The sequence below is a fragment of the Podarcis erhardii genome (assembly GCF_964252035.2).
Source record: "Podarcis erhardii genome assembly, chromosome: 13".
NCBI classification, from domain to species: Eukaryota; Metazoa; Chordata; class Lepidosauria; order Squamata; family Lacertidae; genus Podarcis; species Podarcis erhardii.
The window spans coordinates 27,529,236-27,552,225 of NC_138502.1; the positions used below are offsets into that span (position 1 = coordinate 27,529,236).

Consider the following 22,990-nt stretch of genomic DNA (forward strand, 5'->3'; position numbering starts at 1 on the left):
ATGGTCCAGCCATACCTGCATCCTTTTGACCATCATGAGTTGCTCCACCAGCGGCTGCGGCTCTCCAGTCAGGTTCATTGTCCCCTCTAGCAGCACCACGGCATGGATCGTGGGGAAGCCAGTTTTGTTCAGCTGTTCCGCATGCACAGAGAGCATAGTGGGGATACTGTGTGGAAAATTGGGACAGGGAGGAAGAAGAGGTATTAGAAGTTCGGTTCCGTTTGTGTATGGAGAGGAAAAAGCTCGCTCCTCACCGTGCAGCTGCCATCTGCCCACCTCTTGACAAGGCCGATGCACTCCTCTGCCTGGTTTTGTAACTGGCTGTTGCTGATGTGTCCTAAATTGTCTCCCAGCTTGGAAAGAGATTGTTCGATCGCGCTCCAGGAAGCTAGAAAGGAAAAGCAGCATTTTAAATTCCAATCAAGTCTTAGTCCTTGGTAACAGATTTTCCCCAGTTCTGCTGCCTTGGGAGATGCTAGGGGTTGACCCCAGGACCTTCTAAGCGAAACTGTTTCCTCAAACTGAGGCTTTTATTGTGACCAGGTAAATTTATTAATGTTTGGGATCACACCTCGAACGCTGAAGATACTGCTTCCATGTTGAACTTTTTAAAAAGGCAATGGAGACTCTGGAGTTTAAAAACAGGCATCAGAGGACTTCCAAATATATATATATATATATATATATATATTTTTTTTGAGGGAAAGCTGTGAAACAGCTGGCTTGCCCAGTAGGGAAGCAGCAGTGCAATCTCCATGTAGGCAAAGGAGAAGAAACAAGGCCCGTTAATAAAGAAGACTGGGGTGGTGCTACTTCAGATCTTGTAAAGGGCCCTTATGATTTTCGGGGGGGGGGGATCCATACCAAAACTACAGGAGAGTTCTGTAGTTGGCACTGGAATCTTGGATTCAAATCAAGCCCTACAGTGCTCAATGTAAATATTTTGCCTCTCCCACAAGACCACCAGCCACGTACGTGTCTCTTCCAACTTGGCTATATGAATCAGGGCCCGGTTCTTGGTGCTGCCCAGGATCTTTGCCAGCCGCTCTAGGCACATTGTGAGCTGGTTCTCAGCAGACCCCTGCTCCAGAGGCTCCTTCATCTTCTCTGTGTAGAAGGCAGCGCAGCGCAGCATCCAATTGAGGACACTCATCAAGGCACGGCACAGGCCAATGCATTCTTCTGCCTTGCCGTGGCAGCTGCACAAAAAGCAAAAAAGAGAGGGCAAATTCAGTCACATGACTTCGGTGGCCCTAAGAACTTCACTTTGGGACACCTGCATCATTTTCCAGGTCTCATTCTCCCCCCCCCCCAAGCTCCACTCAGATGCGCATGGGAACTTGGGAGACAATGAAAGAACCACCAAAAGAAAAGTGTGTTGAGGACCATCCAGTAACTTCTCAGGGGGAGGGGAAGCAGGACAGAGATGGGAGCAGAAAAGACAACTTGAATGTGAACACAATCAGGGAAGGTCTTTTTCTATTTGTGTTCTGCTTTACTGTGCCAAATGACAGAGGCGGGACAGGAGGCCTGAACTAGTAGAAAAACAGTGACTGGCCACCTAAATACCTTTTCATGCCCCCACCTTCATCTTCAACTCCATTCCCATGCCTCACACTCCCTCCTTTTGTGCAGTCCCCTTTGCCCTCTCATTTTCACCTTCATTCCCCTTTTTCTTATCCCCTCCTTACTTTTCTGAACTCTCTCTTGCACACAGATAACCCCCGTTTCCTTCCCTTATCCCCTCTCCTTCTGTTTACCCCCAGCTCTGCTATTTCTCCTCATTAAAACTACTTTGCTTGCTTTTTTTAAAAAAAGAACAGTCCCTCAGTGTCTCTCCATCCTTGCTCTACTCAAATTTCTGCTGTTGTTTGAGTACAGCAAGAAGGGAGGAACACTGAAAGGGGTCGGAAATTGTTGTTGGAAATTTTCCTCTTCCTCAGCTGCCTCATGTGAGTTTCACAGTACAGTGGTACCTCGTGTTAAGTACTTAATTCGTTCTGGAGGTCCATTCTTAACCTGAAACTGTTCTTAACCTGAAGCACCACTTTAGCTAATGGGGCATCCTGCTGCTGATGCACCGCCAGAGCACGATTTCTGTTCTCATCCTGAAGCAAAGTTCTTAACCTGAAGCACTATTTCTGGGTTAGCGGAGTCTGTAACCTGAAGCATATGTAACATGAAGCATGTGTAACCTGAGGTATCACTGTAACTGGTTTTTCCACAGTGATGTCTGAGCACTCTAACTGCCCTTACTGAACAGATACAGTAGCCTCATTCCTGAGAGTCCCAATGGTCTGGCAAGTCTAGGCATATTTACTATGTGAAGATGCTGAATGCAATAGACAAGGGAGGTGGAGGCAGATGCATTTATGACATATGGTGCGTGCCTTCACTTCATCCACAGGAAGTAGTGAATAAAAGCTGCAAAGCTGTGTGTGGTTCAGTGAAAAGAAGACTAAGTACATTTTCAGGGACTCTGTGCAGCCTATTAAGAGAATAAACTGCAAACCAGGAAGTTCCTGGTTCAAATCATATCTTCAACAGGAACCTGCCAGGGTGCTCAGGCAAGCCATTATCTCAGCTTCAACCCTCCATCTGCAAGCGTAACAACACTCAGGTACCTACCTTACGGGACTATTTTAAGAATCACTGAGATAATATGTATGTAAAGCTATTCACAAGGGAAGTGGGTGGCGCTGTGGTCTAAACCACAGAGCCTAGGACTTGCCGATCAGAAGGTCAGCAGTTCGAATCCCTGCGATGGGGTGAGCTCCCGTTGCTCGGTCCCTGCTCCTGCCCACCTAGCAATTCGAAGGCACGTCAAAGTGCAAGTAGATAAATAGGTACCGTTCTGGTGGGAAGGTAAACGGCGTTTCCGTGCGCTGCTCTGGTTCGCTAGAAGCGGCTTAGTCATGCTGGCCACATGACCCAGAAGCTGTACGCCGGTTCCCTCGGCCAATAAAGCGAGATGAGCGCCGCAACCCCAGAGTCGGCCACGCCTGGACCTAATGGTCAGGGGTCCCTTTACCTTTTAAAAGCTATTCACAATAATGTGACGTATCATTACTGCCACCACACAGCAGTACTTGGGGAATGTAGGGGCTCAGAGAATGGCTCAAGTCGCAAAACTCTGTTGCCCAACCTCCTTAAGCTTGCAAGCATCTCTGCCCAATACTGTTTTACTGGGGCTTCACAGCAACCCCAGGAAGGGAGAGGATAATGGGGGATTTCTCCTACCATCCTGGGATGCCAGAATCGATGACTGGAAGAAATCAAGCATCTGGAGCTTGCACCCTGTGGCACTGCTGGGTACACTGTCACATTCACCATCGCCACAGTACTTGCCTTTGTTTAAACAAATTAAAAAGGGGAAAGGAAAATTATCCAAGCCTATGATTAAAGTGGCCTGGCTCAGAAAGCGAACGAGGATTGAAGAAACCCTCTCAACGGGACAAGCACTACTGCAATAGGAACAAATAATCCCAGACCTGAAGGGTTTTGATCAAATTGAAAAACAGAAGATTGAATTAACCAGGGAGAGGATTAAGTCGTCGGCTTTGTATATGGCTGAGAACAGCTGTTTATCACCATTCTGGCGACAGGTTAATATTCATTGTTTCTGTTTCCTTGTAGGAAGGGAGAGTTCCTGCTTCCTCCTGTTTCAGTCTGCTCCAGTGTACTCACCTGTTAGCTCTAAATAAACCAAGGGCTCTTATAGAAAAAATATGACAGGCTTTGTCAAGATTTTAGAAAGGCAGGGGTTTTATTCTTTGATAAAAACAAAGATATGAGAGTTTCATGAAAAACTGTGGTTCTCCTGTACAGAGGGCAGAACTGGGTTTCCTGACAATTCTTGTGTTCTTTTACTGATACATCATTCTGCACATTTTAAAAAGCGCATTTCTAGTTCTCACGCTTGCGAATATAACATTTGCAATATCAGTCGCTGCATGCCACTCAGGGGGTTTAAGCACATATTGCTGCCAATTTAGGTATTTTCATTGTAAGGGCTCTTCATCCGCCAAACTCCAATGCTCTGTATTTTGTGTGCATGCATATGTGTGTCCTGTACAAACTCTGTCCCTAGCTACTTACGGCCACTGGATAAGGCACTTGATGAATCTATATTTAAAAAGTAGCACGTTGTCGCATTTAATACTGTCATGCAGCATGTTAAATAGGCTTAAAAGCTTTCCTGTGGCTCCCCATTGCTTTACATCACAAGTCTAGTAGCTGATTTTGAGCTACAAGGACTTCTGTGGCCTGGGCCAACCTACCTAAGAAAGCACCTCCACTCTAGTATGCCATCATAGGGTGGTATCCAATGCTGGTCATACTCAGAATAGACCCGCTGAAGTTAATGGACATGATGAACTTCGATTCATTATTTTCTTTTTTTCTCCCCCGCCACCCCCATCTTTGGTTCATTATTTTCAATAGGTCTGCTCTGAGTAGGACTAGCATAGCACACAGCCCCATTGTTTCCAAGTATCAAGAACATACTCTAAAGACACTCTGGACTAGCCAGGCCTTGGTCTGATCTAGCAGTACACTTTCATGTTCTTTTTTCTTTTTTTTTGAAATTGTTTTTTATTTTACAGATATAAATTTATACACAACCATATAAAGAGATTACTCTGAATCTTACGACTTCTCCCCATCCCCTCCATGGGTCCTATTGTCAACATTTTCAACTGCATATTATCTCGTAATCTGTATTTTATACCTATCCATGTTGTCCATAGTATCTGTTACATTACAAGGGAGATTAAAACTCTGCCAATGTTTTCATCAGCTTACAGTGGTCTCCTAAATAAATTATAAACTTTTTCCATTCTTTCTTGAATTTCTTCTCTTCTTGGTCCTTGAGCTTTCTGGTCAGTTTTGCCATTTCAGCATAGTCTTCCCCTTCTCTAATCTTTTTCTGGTAAGCATTTTGTTGGGTGAAGAAACCTCTCATTACAGTGGTCTTACACGGGCAAGTATACTGTATATCCAATGCAAATTAGTTCTGCTTTAATTATTAGAAGATGTAATTGGTGGCTGTTAGTTGTTGTTTATGTCTGCTGCGGGTCAATTTCAGTCTTGTAGGAGCTTTATTTAAAAAGGTAGAATTACCACGATCCAACCTACAACGCAGGAGTGCATACATAGGATCGCCTAACAGTCAAGGCACAAAATAAAAAAAAAACTTTTCAGTAGCACCTTAGAGACCAACTAAGTTTGTTCTTGGTATGAGCTTTCGAGCACACGAAAGCTTATACCAAGAACAAACTTAGTTGGTCTCTAAGGTGCTACTGGAAGGATTTTTTTTATTTTGTTTCGACTACGGCAGACCAACATGGCTACCTACCAGTAACTAGAGTCAAGGCACAGTTCAGCAAAACAGAATACTGTACTTTTCCCTGTATAAGACGCCCCCCATCTATAAGACGCCCCCTATTTTGAGGGACTCAAATTTAAGAAAATGGGGAGAGATGACACAGAGTTGTTGAACTTTGGGGGCGGGGGGATACCCAGGGCTGCTGAGCTTTTTTTAGGGGGAATTGCTGAAAATCACTCATCCGCACACGTCGCAAAGTCTGCTTCTCGTCTGTCCCCTCACTGGCAGAAGCTGCCAATCACCCGCCCAACTGCCACAGCGTCAACCAATCAACACCAACCATTGACACAGCAACCAATAACACGCACAATAGCTGCTAACAGCTGCGGCAGCAACCAATCAAACATCCACCCTTATACCCACGTATAAGACGACCCCCGTTTTTTAAAGAAAAAAACCTAGTCTTATACACGGAAAAGTACAGTACGTGCTCTTATTTAAGAACCTAAGGAGTCCCTTGCCAGATCAGATGAAGGCCCACCTACTCAGTAATTCTTTTTCAACAATCCCAACAACCAGCAGGTGCCAGGTGGTCCATTAGCTGATTACTGTTTAGCTTCTGCCCACCCTGGATTGTGGCGCACTACATACGTGTGTACTGGAAAGTATTCCTCACTCCCTACCTGAGCCGGTCACAGAACATATCCATGATTTCCAGCAATGACTGGACACAGAGGTCTCGGGAGAAGTCATCAAACTGAAACAGGTAAAACAAAAGCAAGAGCTGGTGTCAAAAGAAAAGCATGCAAAACATGGACTTGGGACAGCTTCAAAAGGGAATGAAGACAAGTTCACAGCATGTAAAGCTACCAGCCATGATGGCTGGGTATTGCCAGTTGCTTGGAATCACAAGTTGGGAGTGCCGTTGTGTTCAGGTCTTGTGTGCAGGCCTCCCATAGGCACCTAGCTAGCCACTAGGTATAATAAGATACCAAGCTATATGGGCTTTTGGTCTGATTTATAAGGCTCTTCATACATTCTATGAGAAGAGAGAAATCAAAGTGTGAAAAGAAAGGAAAGAACTGTGAGGTGGAAGTGCACACCTGGTCTTATAAACACAGCTAAGAGTCACAGCTGGGTGATATCTGGTTTTCAAACATTGCAATATATCACCAGGTAAATATCGCAATGTCTGAAATATGGATGGAACTATGTAGGGGCGAACAGTAGGGCTGGGCAATGCCTGGTTTTCAGCTTTGTGATATATCACCAGCTAAACGCTGTGATATATTGATATATCACAATGTCCAAAATAAAGATGGAGCTATGTAGAGATTTTGGCTGGCTTCATGGTTTCTCCCACATTTAGATTTTTGCATAGTGCGCGCACACACAATTTGCAATATATTGTCAGGTCAAAAATTATGAAACCGATATCACGATACGAACTACAAACTGTTTTGGAAGCTATAGACCAGGCCTAGGTCAACAGAATGGTGAAACACGTGCGAGTTTAAGGAATCTAATGTGGTAGGTGGGGAAGAGGAGATATGATCAGCCCCAAGACTGTGGTCATGCAGAGATTTCAGTCCTCAGTAGTCTAAGCAGAACACTTGTACACTGGTTTCCAGTTTCCAGCTCTCATTTTGCCTTGTAGATCCTTGTAAGACTAGTAACCTTGTGATTTTATAGTCCGTGACACAGCGGCCATTCATGTCTACATTCTCAGCAAAACCACTTAGTAGATTGTTCCAAAGACTGTACTACTCGAGAGTAGAGTTGTGGGACAGTGCTTTTAAATACTACATGTAAAAATTGCATCAGTCTCACACTTTACATAGAAAACTGACACACTGAGGAGATGGCTAGGATAGGACCTTGAGATCCTCGTTTTCTTCCTACACAAGTTTTTGTTAATTCCCTTCCATCTGAAGTGGTGCAGTCCAAAAATACAGTACATGTTTTTTTTTCCTTACAATCAAGTGCCATACATTTTTTTTTGAAATACATAAAATAAATAAGTAGTATAGTTAAGCTCAGTTCCCTCGAATCGAGTCCAGCAGTACACCAGTACCAGCACATTTTTTTAGAATCAGTACTGGAGTTTCAGAATTATTTAACTCCAGCGATGTTCTGAACCAGCTGAAGTACCTCATATAGTCTAGCCTGGTTGTTACAAGAGCAATGATAATTGCACCAAGGCCATCTCTGCCTAGAAGGGGCCATAATTAGTAAGCCTAGCTGATGAAAAGGTGCTTTGTCCCATGTATGCAACTCAAGTGTCTAAGGAGGGGGCTGGATGTAACAGAACACCCCCATCCCCAAGTTATAAACCTGCTCCTTAAGTGAGAGTGCAACTCAATCCAGAATGGGCAAAACATCAACTCCCCAATCCACTGAATCATCAACTATCAGCACCTTGGTTTTGGTTTGGATTGCATTTTGCCCTGGCTATCCATTAAAGAAATCCAGAAGTGATTTGGAGTCTTCCTGGTGCAAAACGAGGGGAGAGGGGGCAAGAGGGGGTCCACGGCAAACACCCTCTGGGGCGTACATTTTTAAACTAGGCCCACTTTGCAAATACTTTAGTAACTGACGAAAGAAACTCTGCAAAGAAACGCTAAAGGAAAAGTATTGTATATTCCATTTGTGTACCATTTGGATTTCTGTTGGCTTTTGTCTGCTAACCTCTACTCAGCCTACACTTATACAGGGTTGGAAGCCCAGCAGTGAAGAGGATGTTTTTATATATGAGAGTTTAAGTTCAACTCCTGGTAGCTGCATTTAATGGATCTCAAGTAGGTGAGCAAGACTACCATGTGAGAGGCTCAGGAGGGCTGGATTCAAATCTGCTGCCTGTGTAAACATCATGATCTCTTTTTTCCAGTTTAGCAAGGGCGTTGTAAGTCTTTTAAAATCTCAAATTCTGTAAAGAACCCAGGATTCTGAAATAGCGACAAACCATGCCGTTTCTATTTTATTTTCTACCATATTGTGAAGCATATACTGATTCACTTTTGAAGGACTAGGAAAGAAGGGAAAGGTACATGTCTGAAAAAGAAGGCAGGGATAAACTCGGAGAATGGCAGAATGCAAACAAGACTCATCTACTCTCAAAACTTCAGTTTAGCAAAACCTGCAACGTATATTCTGACAGCTTTCAGCCATCAATAGTAACTACATTTGTACATAACGATGAGGGCTAGAAACATGCCATTGCTGTGCTTCTCTCCTGAGCTTACAAAAGCTGCTGGTTGTATATCATACACAATGCTGCAGTGAAGTTCCCACAATCCCTCAGTATTCACTGATGCCTTCTATCAAGGGATATCAGGAAAGAAAGCGGTGCTCAGGATTTAGGTAAAGGTGGAGAGAGAAATGCTTGAATGCTACCTTGCTGATGGCCATCAGAACTGAAGAATAGGACACCATCTGTAAACAATACAGAGAGAGAGAGAGAGAGAGAGAGAGAGAGATGGTTACAAGCCAAAGATAACATTTAAACAAACCAATCCACAAACAAGCCTTGCCATTTCGACCGCCGAGGGGGGGCGACAAGGTCACTTAACAGGGACGCAGCTTGTTGCTTAAGCACTGGTCTGGCACAAATTTAAACAGACATTTTTAGGTGATGGCATATTTGCTTCACATCAACTTTACAGTGAGCAAGTAGAGAGGAGGAAAGAAGTTAAAAAGCAACTGAAAAGCTTCTCTCTGTGGCGAGGGGTCTCGCAAGCATCTTGTATGCACACAGCCAAGCACCTCTTGTAGTAAGAGGAAGAGAGAGGAAAGGCCATTTGTCATTTTCATCTTGGGAAAATCGCTATGTGGGAAAACGCACTGTCAGTATCAACTTGGCGTAAGGTGAACAAAATATCCCAAGATTCTCTTTCAGACCCACAGGTCCTTTAGTAGCAACTGCTTAGTAAACATTCACTTATTTTTCTTTCTAATTGGTCCAACGGCTTGTAACAACCCTTGAACTCCTAAACCAAAAATATAACATTCAAGACTACATTGGCACACAATTCTGGTTCTTCAGATGCACATGTTTTGTTTTTGAAAAAAGCAAGTGTCTAGCACTTGTGGTTGCAAAGATGTGCCCGAAAGTGCGTGGGTAACTTATTTTGAAATTTCAGAATCCAGAAAAGGCACTTAATAAGATTTCCAGTGGTTTGGGGTGGAGCTTCAATGCCCCTGCATTCCCTACAATTTAGCAAAACCAGAATAAATTATGCAAACGAGTAAGAACTACAGAATCATGCAAAATAAATAAATATTTGTTTATTTATTTCATAAAAATTATGCATTGTTAAAAAAAAAGTGGCCAAGTACTTCAGAAAGGAAAAAAGCAGGAAAACTTTGTCGAGTTACTTAGGTCATGGTTCTGTCAAAAAAATCAATTTTTTTAAAAAAACATACAGATTTCCTAACTAAATAATTCACCCATTAATGTATTTACACACTCTGAAGATGAAAGGGTCTACGATGGGATTATTACCTGGGAACTAATGGCATACTTCAGATAGGACAGGAGCAGTGGGTTTGGCGATGGGCCAATCATGGCTTGCTCAAGAAGTGCTTCTGCAATTAAAAAAAGAAGGGAAAAAAGGAAAGAAATTCAATCTTGGAAATGTATATACACGCTCATGAAGAATAAAGACCATTATGGCAAAGGCCTCTCACAAAACGTGGGGAACTCTCAGGAATTGCAAGGATGCTATAATATTGCATTCTCTGGCGGCGGCAGCAGAGTAAATAATTCAAGGAAGAAAAGAGGCAGTTGGTGGCATTCTGGATAGGAAATGGACACCGTGGCCACACACTCTCCCCATGTGCAGAAATTGCTGCAGTCAATGCAATGACCTCTGCCTGACCTCTGCGGCCTCAGATGGAAAAGGACACGTACACAGACTCTTCTCAGACCTCAACTCTGCTCGCTGGCAGCATCAGCGTTTGCAGATGCTTTTTCCTAAGACTGAAGGTGGTATGGAGGGAAGGGGCTGTGGAGAGATGGCAGGCAAGATCTCTCAGCAGAATGAGCACCAACTGCTGGCATGCACTTCCCAGTGGCAGCCTGCCAACATGCCAGATTTGGCAAGGCTGAAAGGGGCAGCATACATCTTATCTGCTCAGTCAAGCTTTTGATTAACCATCTGAATAACTGCAGGGGTGTAGGGGGGGGGATTTTCCAAGTCAAACCCATTTTACTGTGTGCCCTTTAACTATTACTTCCTGCTCCCTTTTCGAATCAAACCCAAAAAAAGGCCACAATCCCCCACAGCATGGTTGGCCCTCTTTGCCTACCGGTGTATAAATGACACACCCCGCCCATCAGTGCCGGATTTACGTATAAGCTAAACAAGAACTTTGAATTTTATTTTTATTCATGTTTTTATACTGTATTTTATGCTGCTTCTACAATTAAGTGTTTTAAATTTGTTGTTAGCCGCCCTGAGCCCGGTTTTCTGAACCGGGAAGGGCGGGGTATAAATAAAAAAATATTATTATTATATTAGGGCCCCACTCTCTTGGGGGCCCAAATTTTTTTTTAAAGGAAACAAAAAACCAGGATGTACATTTCCAAAATATAAGATAAAAAACAAATAAAATAAAACCTACATACAGCAACAGTGTTTTGTGTTGTGTATGGACCTATTAGGACCACAAATTACCATATAGCATATATATATATAGAGAGAGAGAGAGAGAGAGAGAGACAATTTGTTGTTGACAAAGGACAGCTGGACATATAGAGCGCCCCATTACCTTCAGTCGCTTAGGGCCTCATAAAACCTAAATCCGGCCGTGCCTCACATCAACATCCACAGTGTACTCAAAAGGTCGCCAACCACAACTAGAGAGACTATGCCAAAGGCAAACTAACAATTCAGGCAATGCACACCTTCACAGTGAACAACACCCCTATCAACAATTTAGGCCCAGTAGGGGTCTACCCCAAACAGCAATCTCAGCCATTAAGTTGTTCCAGTGTCAGCAATCGCTAGGCCTAGCCAGTGGTGCTGCAGCCTATGTCTAATGCTATTGCTAATAATAATAATAATAATAATAATAATAATAATAATAATAATTTATTTATACCCCACCCTCCCCAGCCGAAGCCGGGCTCAGAGCGGCTAACAACAATAAAAGTAACACAGCATTCTAAAATCAATTCATTTCTCAGTTATCTGTATTTTGAAGTTGCCCATAGCAACAGCTACGGCCACCACAGGTGTGCCCTTTTAAGGATGACCAGCCCACTCAAGGCTCAGTTTACTACAGTCCTTCCTAAGGTGGACTTCACAGTGTTGCCTTAGCAACCGCTAGGTCTACTCACAGTTCCATCTACCCAAAGCAGTTCACAACATGAGGACTTCCCTCCAATGGGCATATCCTTCATATCCATCTCCTATGACCTTTGGAGAGTTATCAGTGTCAACACCGTGATTATTCCTCCTCCAACTACTACAGCTACTCACAAAGGGACCCATCTTTACAATCCATCCATGGCCTTCATGTGGAGGAGAGTTTCCACAGCTTAGGCAGACATAAAGTTGTCACGTCCAAACAAAGAACCCAAATCTTCTGTGGTTCAGCTGGAAAACTCCAGAAGTCACGCAGGAGTATTAATGATGATCACTGCGGTTTATAGTTCATCATTAATCCACATGGTATGTTACAAAATTAAACAAAACAGATCCCAGCCATAAAATCTTGGCCGCCTTAAAAAAAAAAAGTGCTGTGCAAACTTAATTCCAAAGCTTGTACCGTACAAGAAAAGATAACTAAAATGACCATAAAAGTGTCATCTGGGTTTTGAAAAGAAAAGAAATTATTAAAACAGAAGAGGAATGCAAGCAACAGCCAAAAGAGAGGGAAGCCCAGAAAACTACAGGGAAGTGGTAACACAAAATTCAGTAATATAGAAGAATTCCAAGTATCACATATATAATATTTCCCTAAAAAGCAAGCTTTTAGTCCTTAATGTTATGAAACCAAGTATGACAACCTGTGGACAGTGTCTACTTAGGTCTCAGGTTTCAGGATCTAGAGGGCAACATGGTCTGAAGGTGTACCTGTATTAGAAAATTAAATCTGAAACAAGTTTAATTTTCACCGTGGTCCCATTCAGATGGAACAGCGAACTATGGTTTATCATTATGTGAACAAGCCAAGGAGAATCTGGGGCTTCCATGTCGTCTTCATCCTCTGGTGTGCCCATGAAGAGGGGCTCAGACACTTCCACTTCTGTTTGTAATTTACTACAGATTAGCATTATGTTCTAATCCAGACAAACAACAGATAAACTATGGTTTAACCATAGTTCTCTACTTGAGAACTGCCAACCTAGCAGTTTGAAAGCACACCAGTGCAAGTAGATAAATAAGTACTGCTGCGGCGGGAAGGTATACGGTGTTTCTGTGCACTCTGATTTCCATCACGGTGCTCTGTTGCACTAAAAGCAGTTTAGTCATGCTGGCCACATGACCCAGAAAGCTGTCTGTGGGCAAATGCCAGCTCCCTCAGCCTGAAAACAAGATGAGTGCTGCAACCCCATAGTCGCCTCTGACTGGACTTAACCGTCCAGGGGTCCTTTACCTTTATACAGCTCTGAATACCTACATTCATCTCACGTCCAGGCAGTTATTCGAATGCAACCCCATAGTCACCTTTGACTGGACTTAACCATCCAGAGGTCCTTTATCTTTACAGCATGATTTTAAAATAGGTTTACTCCAAAGTTTAAACAGGACATAAGATTGATTTGAACTCTGTACTACTCATTCTTGCTCCAAGAAGACAACCAGGAGTTTTGCTCTCATAACTCCACCCATTACTTCTTCTCAATCACTCCAGTTCTAGCAATCAGAACATTAAGAGACCCCAGAACAGATCGAGTCGGTCTGACTTCCCTTAGATCCCTCCTTCTGCTTTTCTTCTTTAATTTTCAATGCACACAATGTGAAAGTGATGCTTCTAATTATTATAACTATGTGCTTTTTAATTCATTCCTATCCCACCTTTTGGGCTGTATCAGAACCACACATCAGCCCAACGATCAAAAAACCCCAAATTTAAACTTTCCAAAGCCAACTTAAAACATTGCATAAGTTTTTAGATTCGTTTTCAATGACTGCGAGATGCGCAATAAAATTGAAGAACCGGTAAGGAGATAGACCTGCTAAAGTTACAGCTCATCAAAAGGCCTTCCAGAAACAGATGAGTCTTAACAAAATGTTTGAAGGCCACTGCAAGCCAGTCTGACCAACCTCAGTTTAATTGGCTGATTAATCAACAAAAACTTTAGTTAATACACTGGCAAGAGCCTAAGCAAAGACAAATTTTAACAGAGTTGAGAATGGTCTGGCTTGCTCATAACACTAAGCCGAACTATGGCTTAGCATGAACACAGGCGTGAGGGTACCCAGAGAGGAACTTGCAGCCGCTTTATTCCTTCTGCTGCTGCGAGCTAATCCATGGTTTGGCTTAGCATGTCATCTAAACCCAGCGCTATATAATGCAGCGCTATAAAGAACTAGAAACCACCGCAGTGGCTGGGGCATTTTCAGTCAAGTGCTAATATCTATGCTGTCAAAACAGTAGGCAACTGCAGTTTATTGCTTATAGGTCACAAAGTTAACTTTAGGAAAAACAAACTCAACACTTATGATTTGTACGAACTTTGAACCAGACCTGCTAAATTCAGGATGTCCCATGTAGTCCCCCGGGGAAAGAACTTCTTCATGTTTATGGCCCACTGGTAATCACTCCACCGCTCCTTCCAAGCCTGGAGGATGGCCTGTTTGAGGTTGACCACTTTCATCATCTTCCTGTCCTAAAGGAAACAGAAAAACATGACAAAGCAACTCTGTCATATATCCCTGTCGAGTTTCCAGCACTCCAGTTATTATTAAACAAGCCTATAACATTTTCCAGTGTGCACAGAGTAACCCCTACATCCTTTAGGCTAAGAGAACCCTTTCTCGGTGCCTTCCATGTACTTCCTGTACACAAAGATTTGAACCTGTGTTTCCCAAGCCCATACTCTTATCCCTCCCACCTCCTATATGCCATATACAGGCCCCATTTTGCTTAAGACATTTGGCTTATGACAAGCTGTCTCCCTCAAAGAACAGTACTTGACATTCTAATGTGAGAGGCAGCCAGATCCTGTCCTCTATTTCCACTTCCAAAAAATACATTTGAAAAGCAGGTAGTGCCATACGGTGCTAGGTGAGTTAGGGAAGGAAGCATTCACAATCGTTCATATAGCTTGTGCACATACATAAGCATGTCCAGGTTTTAGATAGGTTGTTATTCTACAGGAGCACCTCTGACCAGCCCACTGGTTTTAAACAATGCAATCCTATACATGTTTTTAATCAGGATGTAAGTCCCTCTGTGTTCAAAACAACCAATTCCCTAATTATGTTTATGACTGCAGCCTGAGTGGCTATGTCAGGCATCCCATTTAATTACTGATGACCAAAGGCATAAATTCCTTTACTTAAAATATAGCGCAATTTTGCAATTTAATGTTGCAAATGATCAAAAACAAGTCTCTGAACCTTGCTTCAAATGTTGCATGCCTATACAAATGCAGCAAATATGAAATGGCACTGGTAGGTCTTGCAAATTGGGTGGTAGAAAAAGTGGGAAACCTGAATTCCTGGTTTATACTCCCAGGCCTAGGGAGGAAATCATTTTCGCATGTCAAATTCTAATGCTTTTTTCTAAGAAACAGAAGGGCTGAGCTACAGAAAGCAGAAGATATTTGGTAAATCCCACCATTCTATCTGGTTTGCCTGACCCAGAACCAAAATTAAATGAATGAGATCAGCAGGACAGGTAGGCCACATCTGCACATCACTCTAATCCATCCGTCGTTTGCTGCAGGTAGGAGAGAGAAGAATCAGGTCTGCTGGATCAGGCCCAGTTCAGGTCTCCCTACCCCTGTGACATACATTCTGTTAAGCTCATCTCAAGAAGGGTATGTAGCTGGAAAAGGTGCAGAAAGAGGCAACCCAAATGATCAAGTGGTTAGAGTACTTTTCCCAGAAGGAATAAATCACTTAGGTGGGGTTTTTTTTAGGAAAGAAAGAAAATGAAGAGTGGACATGAAGTGGAGAAAATGGCGACCCATAGTACTAGAACGTAGTCACACAATGAACTTGATTTGTAGATGATTCTTATCAGACTTAAGTCCTTCATCACCACAATGTATAATTTATTTATTCTCGCTGTCACAAGATGTGGTGATAGTTTTTAAAAGGGATTAGACAAATTTAAGGAGGAAAACAATATATGAATGCCTATTAGCCATGATGCCTATATGGACCTTCCATATTCTTGCTGTAAACCACTGAATAACAGTTGGAACGTGGTAACAGCTGGGAAGGGCCACTCTCTTCAAACCAAGCTTGTAGGCATCCTAGAGGTGTCTATTGGCCACTGTGGGAAAGCAGATGCTGAATTAGATGGACCTTTCATCTGATCCAGCAGGCCTCTTCTTACGCTTCTTTTGGGAAAATCTCAGTTTACTAGTAAACCAGCAGAGATGGCTGTTCCTATGTTTACAAGACCAGCAGAACAAGCACACCTATGCAGATTCTCACACACAGAACAGGTGAGAAGCAGGCATGCACACCAGCTTACATCTGCTCAGAAAACAAGGGCTTTTTCACAAGCCAGTATTTGCTGTTATATACACACTCACAGAGCCATTACTAACCATCGCTCCTGAATGAGCATATGTTTATGAGACACATTTTAGGCTGTAAACTCCTCAGCGAAGAAACCTGTCCTCTTTAAAGCACAATGAACACTGGATGGTGCACTCTGAAGATACAACAACATATCATAATCCCCACTTTACAGTTGTACTTGTAAAACATGTTGAGAATCCATTCCTGTGCATCATGCTTATTTGGAAGTTCCACTGAGTCTAACAGTGTCAACCTTAGGCTACATTACAAAAAAAAGAGTAATCCATGAAGTGGTTGTTAACCAACGCATGAGACAAGTAAAACAATATGAAATATCTTCATCTCACATTTGAATAACTACATCCAGCTACTCCTCATCTATTAGGGAGGTCTGAGAACCCAGGTCAAAGACACTAGTCCTTTAAAAAAAATCCTAGGAAAATAATGTAGACTAGAAAAGAGATTGGGAGAAGGCAGATCATAGCAAACCGCTAGCTAATTTATGTTGGACCACCTGGCACTTGCTAAGATTCTTACAAATAAATAAATGATGCTGGACCTTGGTCTAAGCCAGCAAGACGCTTTTCATACTTTGAAACAAGAACAAGTACTCAAGATTACTTAATACACACCATTTAGGCCTGATTTGGAGATCCAGAGTTATCTGTATTCTGGATTTGCCCGTAGCAACATGCTTACTTGGGAGTAAATCTCGTTAAATTCAGAGGGACTTTATTCCATATGCACACATATGGGATTCCCTGTTAAATTCTGAACACATCGGACCTGGTGCATTCATTCAACAAATAGAGAGATCGCGAAAAGCTGAAGATAGTTTGCACCGGAATTAAAACAAAGGCGGGAGATTGGGGTGCCCGGGTGCTATAACTAGCTCTGGCAAGGAGAACTGGTTGGCCAAAGTGGGATTTGGCCGCTAAAAGGGGAGAATGCGCTGCCAACACTTACCGATTTCCTTTCCTGTACAAAAGAAACACAATTGTCTTAGTTCCTGGGCTCCGCCATCTTTGCACCTAACAAAGAACCTTTCCCGGATTGGCTGGGATCCACCCGTAAGCCGCACGGGCTTCTGGGAAGTGTAGTTTTTAGGCTGCGAGACTGAGCACGCTTGCAAAGGCGAAAAGGCTGTTGAATAGACCTTGTTAATAGGTTTACTTTAGCGTGATTATTTAAGAGTCTGGGCTATAATTTCCGTATAATCTGTAAATCAACGCTGCATAGAAACAAATGAGGACGAGTGGATTTTCAGTTATGTTTTCCCTCTTATCAGGATTCTTTTTTTCTTTATTTAATGTCATTAGCCAGTTGAAACTTACGAGCTGAAGTGCAAATGCTATAAAAGCTACACCTGCTGAATTTATGGTTGTCATCATGAGCATGTAATCCTCTACATGAGAGAGTGCTGCCAGGGAGGAAGGTGTTGTTTGCCTCAAGTCTCTGGCAAGTGAAGCCTCCATTTAACTATTATGACTAATAGCCATTGACTGAACAGTTCAAGTCTGCAGCTTGATAAGCAGGCATTGGAAATTGATCAAGCTTATCTCTGTTGCCATCAAGCCGACTGAAAAACAGTCTAGGCTGCTTTTTCCTGGTCAGTTGGCAACTGAGAAGCTCCTGTACACCATTTTGGGTTCTAGGATAGAATAAAGGCAGGATATAAATGCAAAACAGCAACAGCGCACATGAAAATATTTTAACAGTCATATTTATGAATATGTATTTTAATATTTGGTTGGAAGCCACACAGAGTGGCTGGGGAAGCCCAGACAGATGGGCAGGGTATAAATAATAAATTATTATTATTATGAAGTCCAAGAGTATATTTCATTCAAAAATAACTTGCTACAATGATCTGAGAGAGGCACTGTACTATTAGAATAGTACTAATCTTTCTTCCCCTAAAAGTACGACAGAACCATACATTCAGCCCAACAGAATATGCCATAATTTTTGACACAGAGGCAGCTGATCGCAAGGAGGCAAAGCATTAGCTGCAAATATAATTATCAATAAATTGTTTATATGGAGTCATCCATTGAAAGAATGAGTAGACAGATCACTGCCCCAGGAGGTCTACAATCAAAAAATAACCCAAAGGAGACAAGAGAGGAAGGGGGTGGGAAATGGAGGTAGGGGGATTAAGGGAAAGAATATGCAATTACTGTGGTTGCATGCACTTAGACTTAGTTGTAGTAGGATGTGGGGACTAGGCCTAGGGGTTTGCATCAAGGAAGCCACAGGAAAATGAAACATGCATGATGGACTATATGGAATTGGCGGAAATGACTGGCAGAATCCGAGACCAAGGTGAAGAGTCGGTGGAAGAAGACTGGAAAAAATGTAAAGTCTATCTACAGAAACATTGTAAAATTAAAGAATGTTAGAAGGTTGTTGGAATGAAGTAATGTGGTTTTAGCAGAAATGATATAAGGATTAGGTTAAAATTGATTTCTTAATTTGTGAAAGACGTGAATAACAGTATATCAAGATAAATTATTAGGATAAAAATAAAGTTGGAAAGGATTTGCTGAAACATCTAATTGAACTACAATACAAAAAAGGGAGGTGTGAGGAGGTCAAGGAAATAAGCAGATGAAAAATAAGTTATGGGAAGGTTTGGTTTGTTTTTTGTTCATATTTTTCTGTGTTGTTTTTTTTCCTTTCCTTTTTTTCTATTTGTTGTCTGTTTGTATCTATTGTGATGCATTGCTTTGTTTTTTCATGCCTAATTTAGTGTTTTCTTTTTGTAACCTCTAAAACTGGAATAAATATTATTATTTTTTTAAAAAAGGAAAATGAAACATGCAGGGGAGAAATTAATCATGGCAGGGCAGGCAGCTTCTCTTTACTAACACCTAATACTTTTTATTTGTGTTTGCATTTTCAATCGGTAATATCAAGCAACTCATTAAAACATCCAGCATGCACTGAAAACACCAATAAATTGCAGTTGTAGGCTGTGTACACACTATACTTTCAAAGCACATTCTTTCCTTCAAAGAATTATGGGCAGTGCAGTTTATCCTTCACAGTTCCCAGCAAAGCCTCTCCTCCATCCAGCAATCTGATTCAAAGAGCATCTCTCTTCTTTCCTACCTTCCAAGAAAGCCACATTTTCCCCACCCAGGTATCACAACTTCTGACTATTGCAGCATCCATTTCTGTCACATGCTGCTCCATTTGCAGCAGAGGACTCTACAGTGTTCGCCATTTGCCTGGAAGAATCAGGCAGTGATGTGGAAAGGGACCTGAGGAGGTGGAGAGATTGATTCACCAGCAGCGTGTGATCCTGCTGAGCTGTCAGCTTTTTACCCAGGGAATGGATGTTGTCACAGATGTGACCTGGACTTTCTCAGAATACCAGCAACCTGCTGGAATATGCTCTAATCTTATAATTAAGAGGTTACCCATATCGATTCCACTGCCCTAAAACGAAAGGTGGTGTATAATAAGTCTTAATTTTGTGGGGCAGCAGATCTCAGCTGTTCATATGTTTATGAATTAATCTAAGTGGCAGAGAGCGGGTGGCACTGTGGTCTAAACCACTGAGCCTCTTGGGCCTGCTGATTGGAAGGTTGGTGGTTCAAATCTGCATGACGGGATGAGCTCCCGTTCTGTCCCAGCTTCTCCCAACCTAGCAGTTTGAAAGCACACCAGTGCAAGAAGATAAATAGGTACCACTGCGGTGGGAAGGGAAACAGCGTTTCCGTGTGCTCTGGCTTCTGTCACAGTGTTCTGTTGCTCCAAAAATGGTTTAGTCATGCTGGCCACATGACCTGGAAAGCTGTCTGTGGACAAACGCCAGTTCCCTCAGCTTGAAGCGAGATGAGCCCCACACGCCATAGTCGCCTCTGACTGGACTTAACTGCCCAGGGGTCCTTTACCTTTTTACCTTATTGATCTAAGTGCTGGTTTTTAAAACCTTCCTTGTGGTACAGAATACACTCAGCCTTGCCAAAAGCCAATACCAGCCCCACACCAGCTCCATTTCTCAATAGTTGCAACATCTTTTCCCCAATACATTTTTTTTAAAGGTGCTGCTTGATGAGGGTTTAATTAGCAGATGGTTAATTGAGATACCACAAAACAGTTGTTTGTAATAGGCAGTGCTATTTTTCTAGAAAAAGAGGTGCTGGAACTCACTTCGTGGAAAGCATAGCCTCCATGAGGCTGTCCCTGAATAAGTTTGGCCCAACTCATAGTCATGGACATGCCTTAGACCTGGTGTTCACCTCTAGTGACGTGGGTGATCTGACACTAAGTAAAAGTGAAACAAAAGAAGTGCCATGGTCAGATCACTTCCTGGTGCAACTGGACTTCTCCGCGACCCTTCCCCTCTGCAGGGAGGTGGGACCAATTCGGATGGTCCGCCCCCGCCACTTAATGGATCCAAATGGTTTCCAGAGAGTGGTAGGGGATGCTTTATCCCATGTTGATGGCCTTTCAGCTGATTCCCTGGTGGCCCGCTGGAATGCGGAGTTAACCAGGGCTATCAACTGTCTGGCTCCGAAGCGCCCTCTCTGATTGCATGGAGCCCGGACAGACCCGTGGTTTTCTTCGGAGCTGAGGGCGATGAAACAATCGCTGAGACGGCTAGAGCGCCGGTGGCAGAAAACTCACTCCGAATCTGACCGGACACAGGTTAGAGCTCAACGTCGAGCCTACCAAGTGGCGATAGCGTCGGCGAAGAAGACTTTCTTCACTGCCTCTATTGCATCTGCAGAAAATAGTAGCAGGAGACTCTTTCAGGTGGTTCACAATTTAACGGAACCACCTTTACCACCGGGGCCTTGTATAGACCCCAAGATCTCCTGCAATGATTTTGCAAAGTTTTTTTGCAGATAAAATCACTCATATTCGGAAGGAGCTAGACACCACCATGGGAGCAGGGCTGGGGCGGGAGAGTGCTAGAGCTCTGTCTGGTCAAGTTGCATGGAATCAATTTCAATCCGTTACCCCCAAGGATGTGGACAGGCTTCTGGACCGTCTAGAGGGGCTGGGAGCTGGGGGCACTGTTATACAGTGGTTTTGCTCCTTCCTCCTGGGCCGTGTTCAGAAAGTGGGGGGGGGAATGAGTGTTCAGACCCCTGGGCCCTCACTTGTGGGGTGCCTCAGGGTTCCGTCCTCTCCCCCATGCTTTTTAACATCTATATGAAGCCACTGGGAGAGATCATCAGGGGGTTTGGGCTGGGTGTCCATCAATATGCAGATGATACCCAGCTCTTCTACTCTTTCAAATCAGAACCAGTGAAGGCGGTGAAGGTCCTGTGTGAGTGCCTGGAGGCAGTTGGAGGATGGATGGCGGCTAATGGATTGAGGTTGAATCCTGACAAGACAGAAGTACTGTTTTTGGGGGACAGGGGGCGGGCTGGTGTGGGGGATTCCCTGGTCCTGAATGGGGTAACTGTGCCCCTGAAGGACCAGGTGCGCAGCCTGTGAGTCATTTTGGACTCTCAGCTGTCCATGGAGGCGCAGGTCAATTCTGTATCCAGGGCAGCTGTCTACCAACTCCACCTGGTACACAGGCTGAGACCCTACCTGTCTGCGGACTGTCTCGCCAGAGTGGTGCATGCTCTAGTTATCTCCCGCTTGGACTACTGCGATGCGCTCTACGTGGGGCTACCTTTGAAGGTGACTCAGAAACTACAACTAATCCAGAATGCGGCAGGTAGACTGGTGACTGGGGGCGGCCGCCGAGACCACATAACACCGGTCTTGAAAGACCTACATTGGCTCCCAGTACGTTTCCGAGCACAATTCAAAGTGCTGGTGTTGACCTTTAAAGCCCTAAACGGCCTCGGCCCAGTATACCTGAAGGAGCGTCTCCACCCCCATCGTTCTGCCCGGATGCTAAGGTCCAGCACTGAGGGCCTTCTGGCGGTTCCCTCATTGCAAGAAGCAAAGCTACAGGGAACCAGGCAGAGGGCCTTCTCGGTAGTGGCGCCCGCCCTGTGGAACGCCCTCCTATCAGATGTCAAAGCGATAAATAACTACCTGACATTCAGAAGACATCTTAAGGCAGCCCTGTTCAGGGAAGTTTTTAATCTGTGATATTTTAGTGTATTTTTGGTTTCTATGGAAGCCGCCCAGAGTGGCTGGGGAAACCCATCCAGATGGGCGGGGTACAAATAATAAATTATTATTATTACTATTATTATTACTATGAACACCTCCCTTGTTCTCTTAGAATGGCAATGGTGCCCTCCTGAGAGATGCCAGAACTGAGTTCCAGCAAGTTCCAGCTGAAAAAAGCCCTGGGGACAGGCTTTTGTTTAACCTTCACCTTAAGGGATGAATCCAGATTAAATGAGATGACTCCCCGCAAAGAATACTGGGAACTGTAGTTTACCCTCCCAGAGCTACAATTCCTAGCATTCTTAACAAACTACAGTTCCTAGGATTATTTGGGGGAAGTCATGTGGATTCTGCAAAAAATAATAATTACCAGTACATGCACGAGGAGCACCAGTTCCACAATAAACACCCATCAGAAGAACCCAATGCTGTCAATGAAACAGGTAACTCACATCCATTGTGGGTTTGGGCCTAGCTTTAGAACTGAAACTGCACTTGTCACCCAGGTAGATGGTAACAGGCTGGATGTTGGCCAAAAACAAACTTGGCCCCAACAAGATGGAAGTTCTGAGGTTGGATGGGTTACATGTTTGAAATTAGGTCTTCATCCAGTATTAGATGGGGTTGCACGGCCTCTGAAGGATCAGGTTAGTAGTTTGGGAGGTGATTTTAGATTTACGGTAGCTTTGTCATGAGATACCTAAATAACCTCAGTACATTTCACCATTTTGGTTTGATGTTCTAACTGCAACCTCTCCCAAGAGACAGAGTGAGGTGTTTGTCACAGACAGCTGACTTTGCTTGTCATGAAAGGGCAGCAATTTGAGAAGGATGTGATGTTTTATCGTGTTTTTAATATTCT

The 22,990-nt window shown here is 43.4% G+C and overlaps 1 protein-coding gene across 9 annotated transcripts in view; it reads right to left on the reverse strand.

The window, feature by feature from the left end:
- Positions 1–17,105, reverse strand: part of MED24 (mediator complex subunit 24) — a 51,297-nt gene extending 34,192 nt beyond the window's left edge. For 8 of the 9 annotated variants that reach the window (XR_014150607.1, XM_081836983.1, XM_081836982.1 and 5 more), the window contains exons 1-8: positions 17,002–17,105; positions 14,024–14,165; positions 9,828–9,910; positions 8,720–8,758; positions 6,010–6,083; positions 976–1,199; positions 277–388; positions 16–166 (exon numbers count right to left, since the gene is read on the reverse strand). Coding sequence is in view for 8 of the 9 variants with exons in the window: in XM_081836983.1 (XP_081693109.1) it covers positions 16–166; positions 277–388; positions 976–1,199; positions 6,010–6,083; positions 8,720–8,758; positions 9,828–9,910; positions 14,024–14,156 (816 nt within the window). In the remaining variant the exon portion in view is untranslated. The remainder of the gene's footprint in view (positions 1–15; positions 167–276; positions 389–975; positions 1,200–6,009; positions 6,084–8,719; positions 8,759–9,827; positions 9,911–14,023; positions 14,166–17,001) is intronic. The other variant, XM_081836977.1, reaches the window with a different exon arrangement.
- Between the last annotated feature and the right edge of the window lie 5,885 nt (positions 17,106–22,990).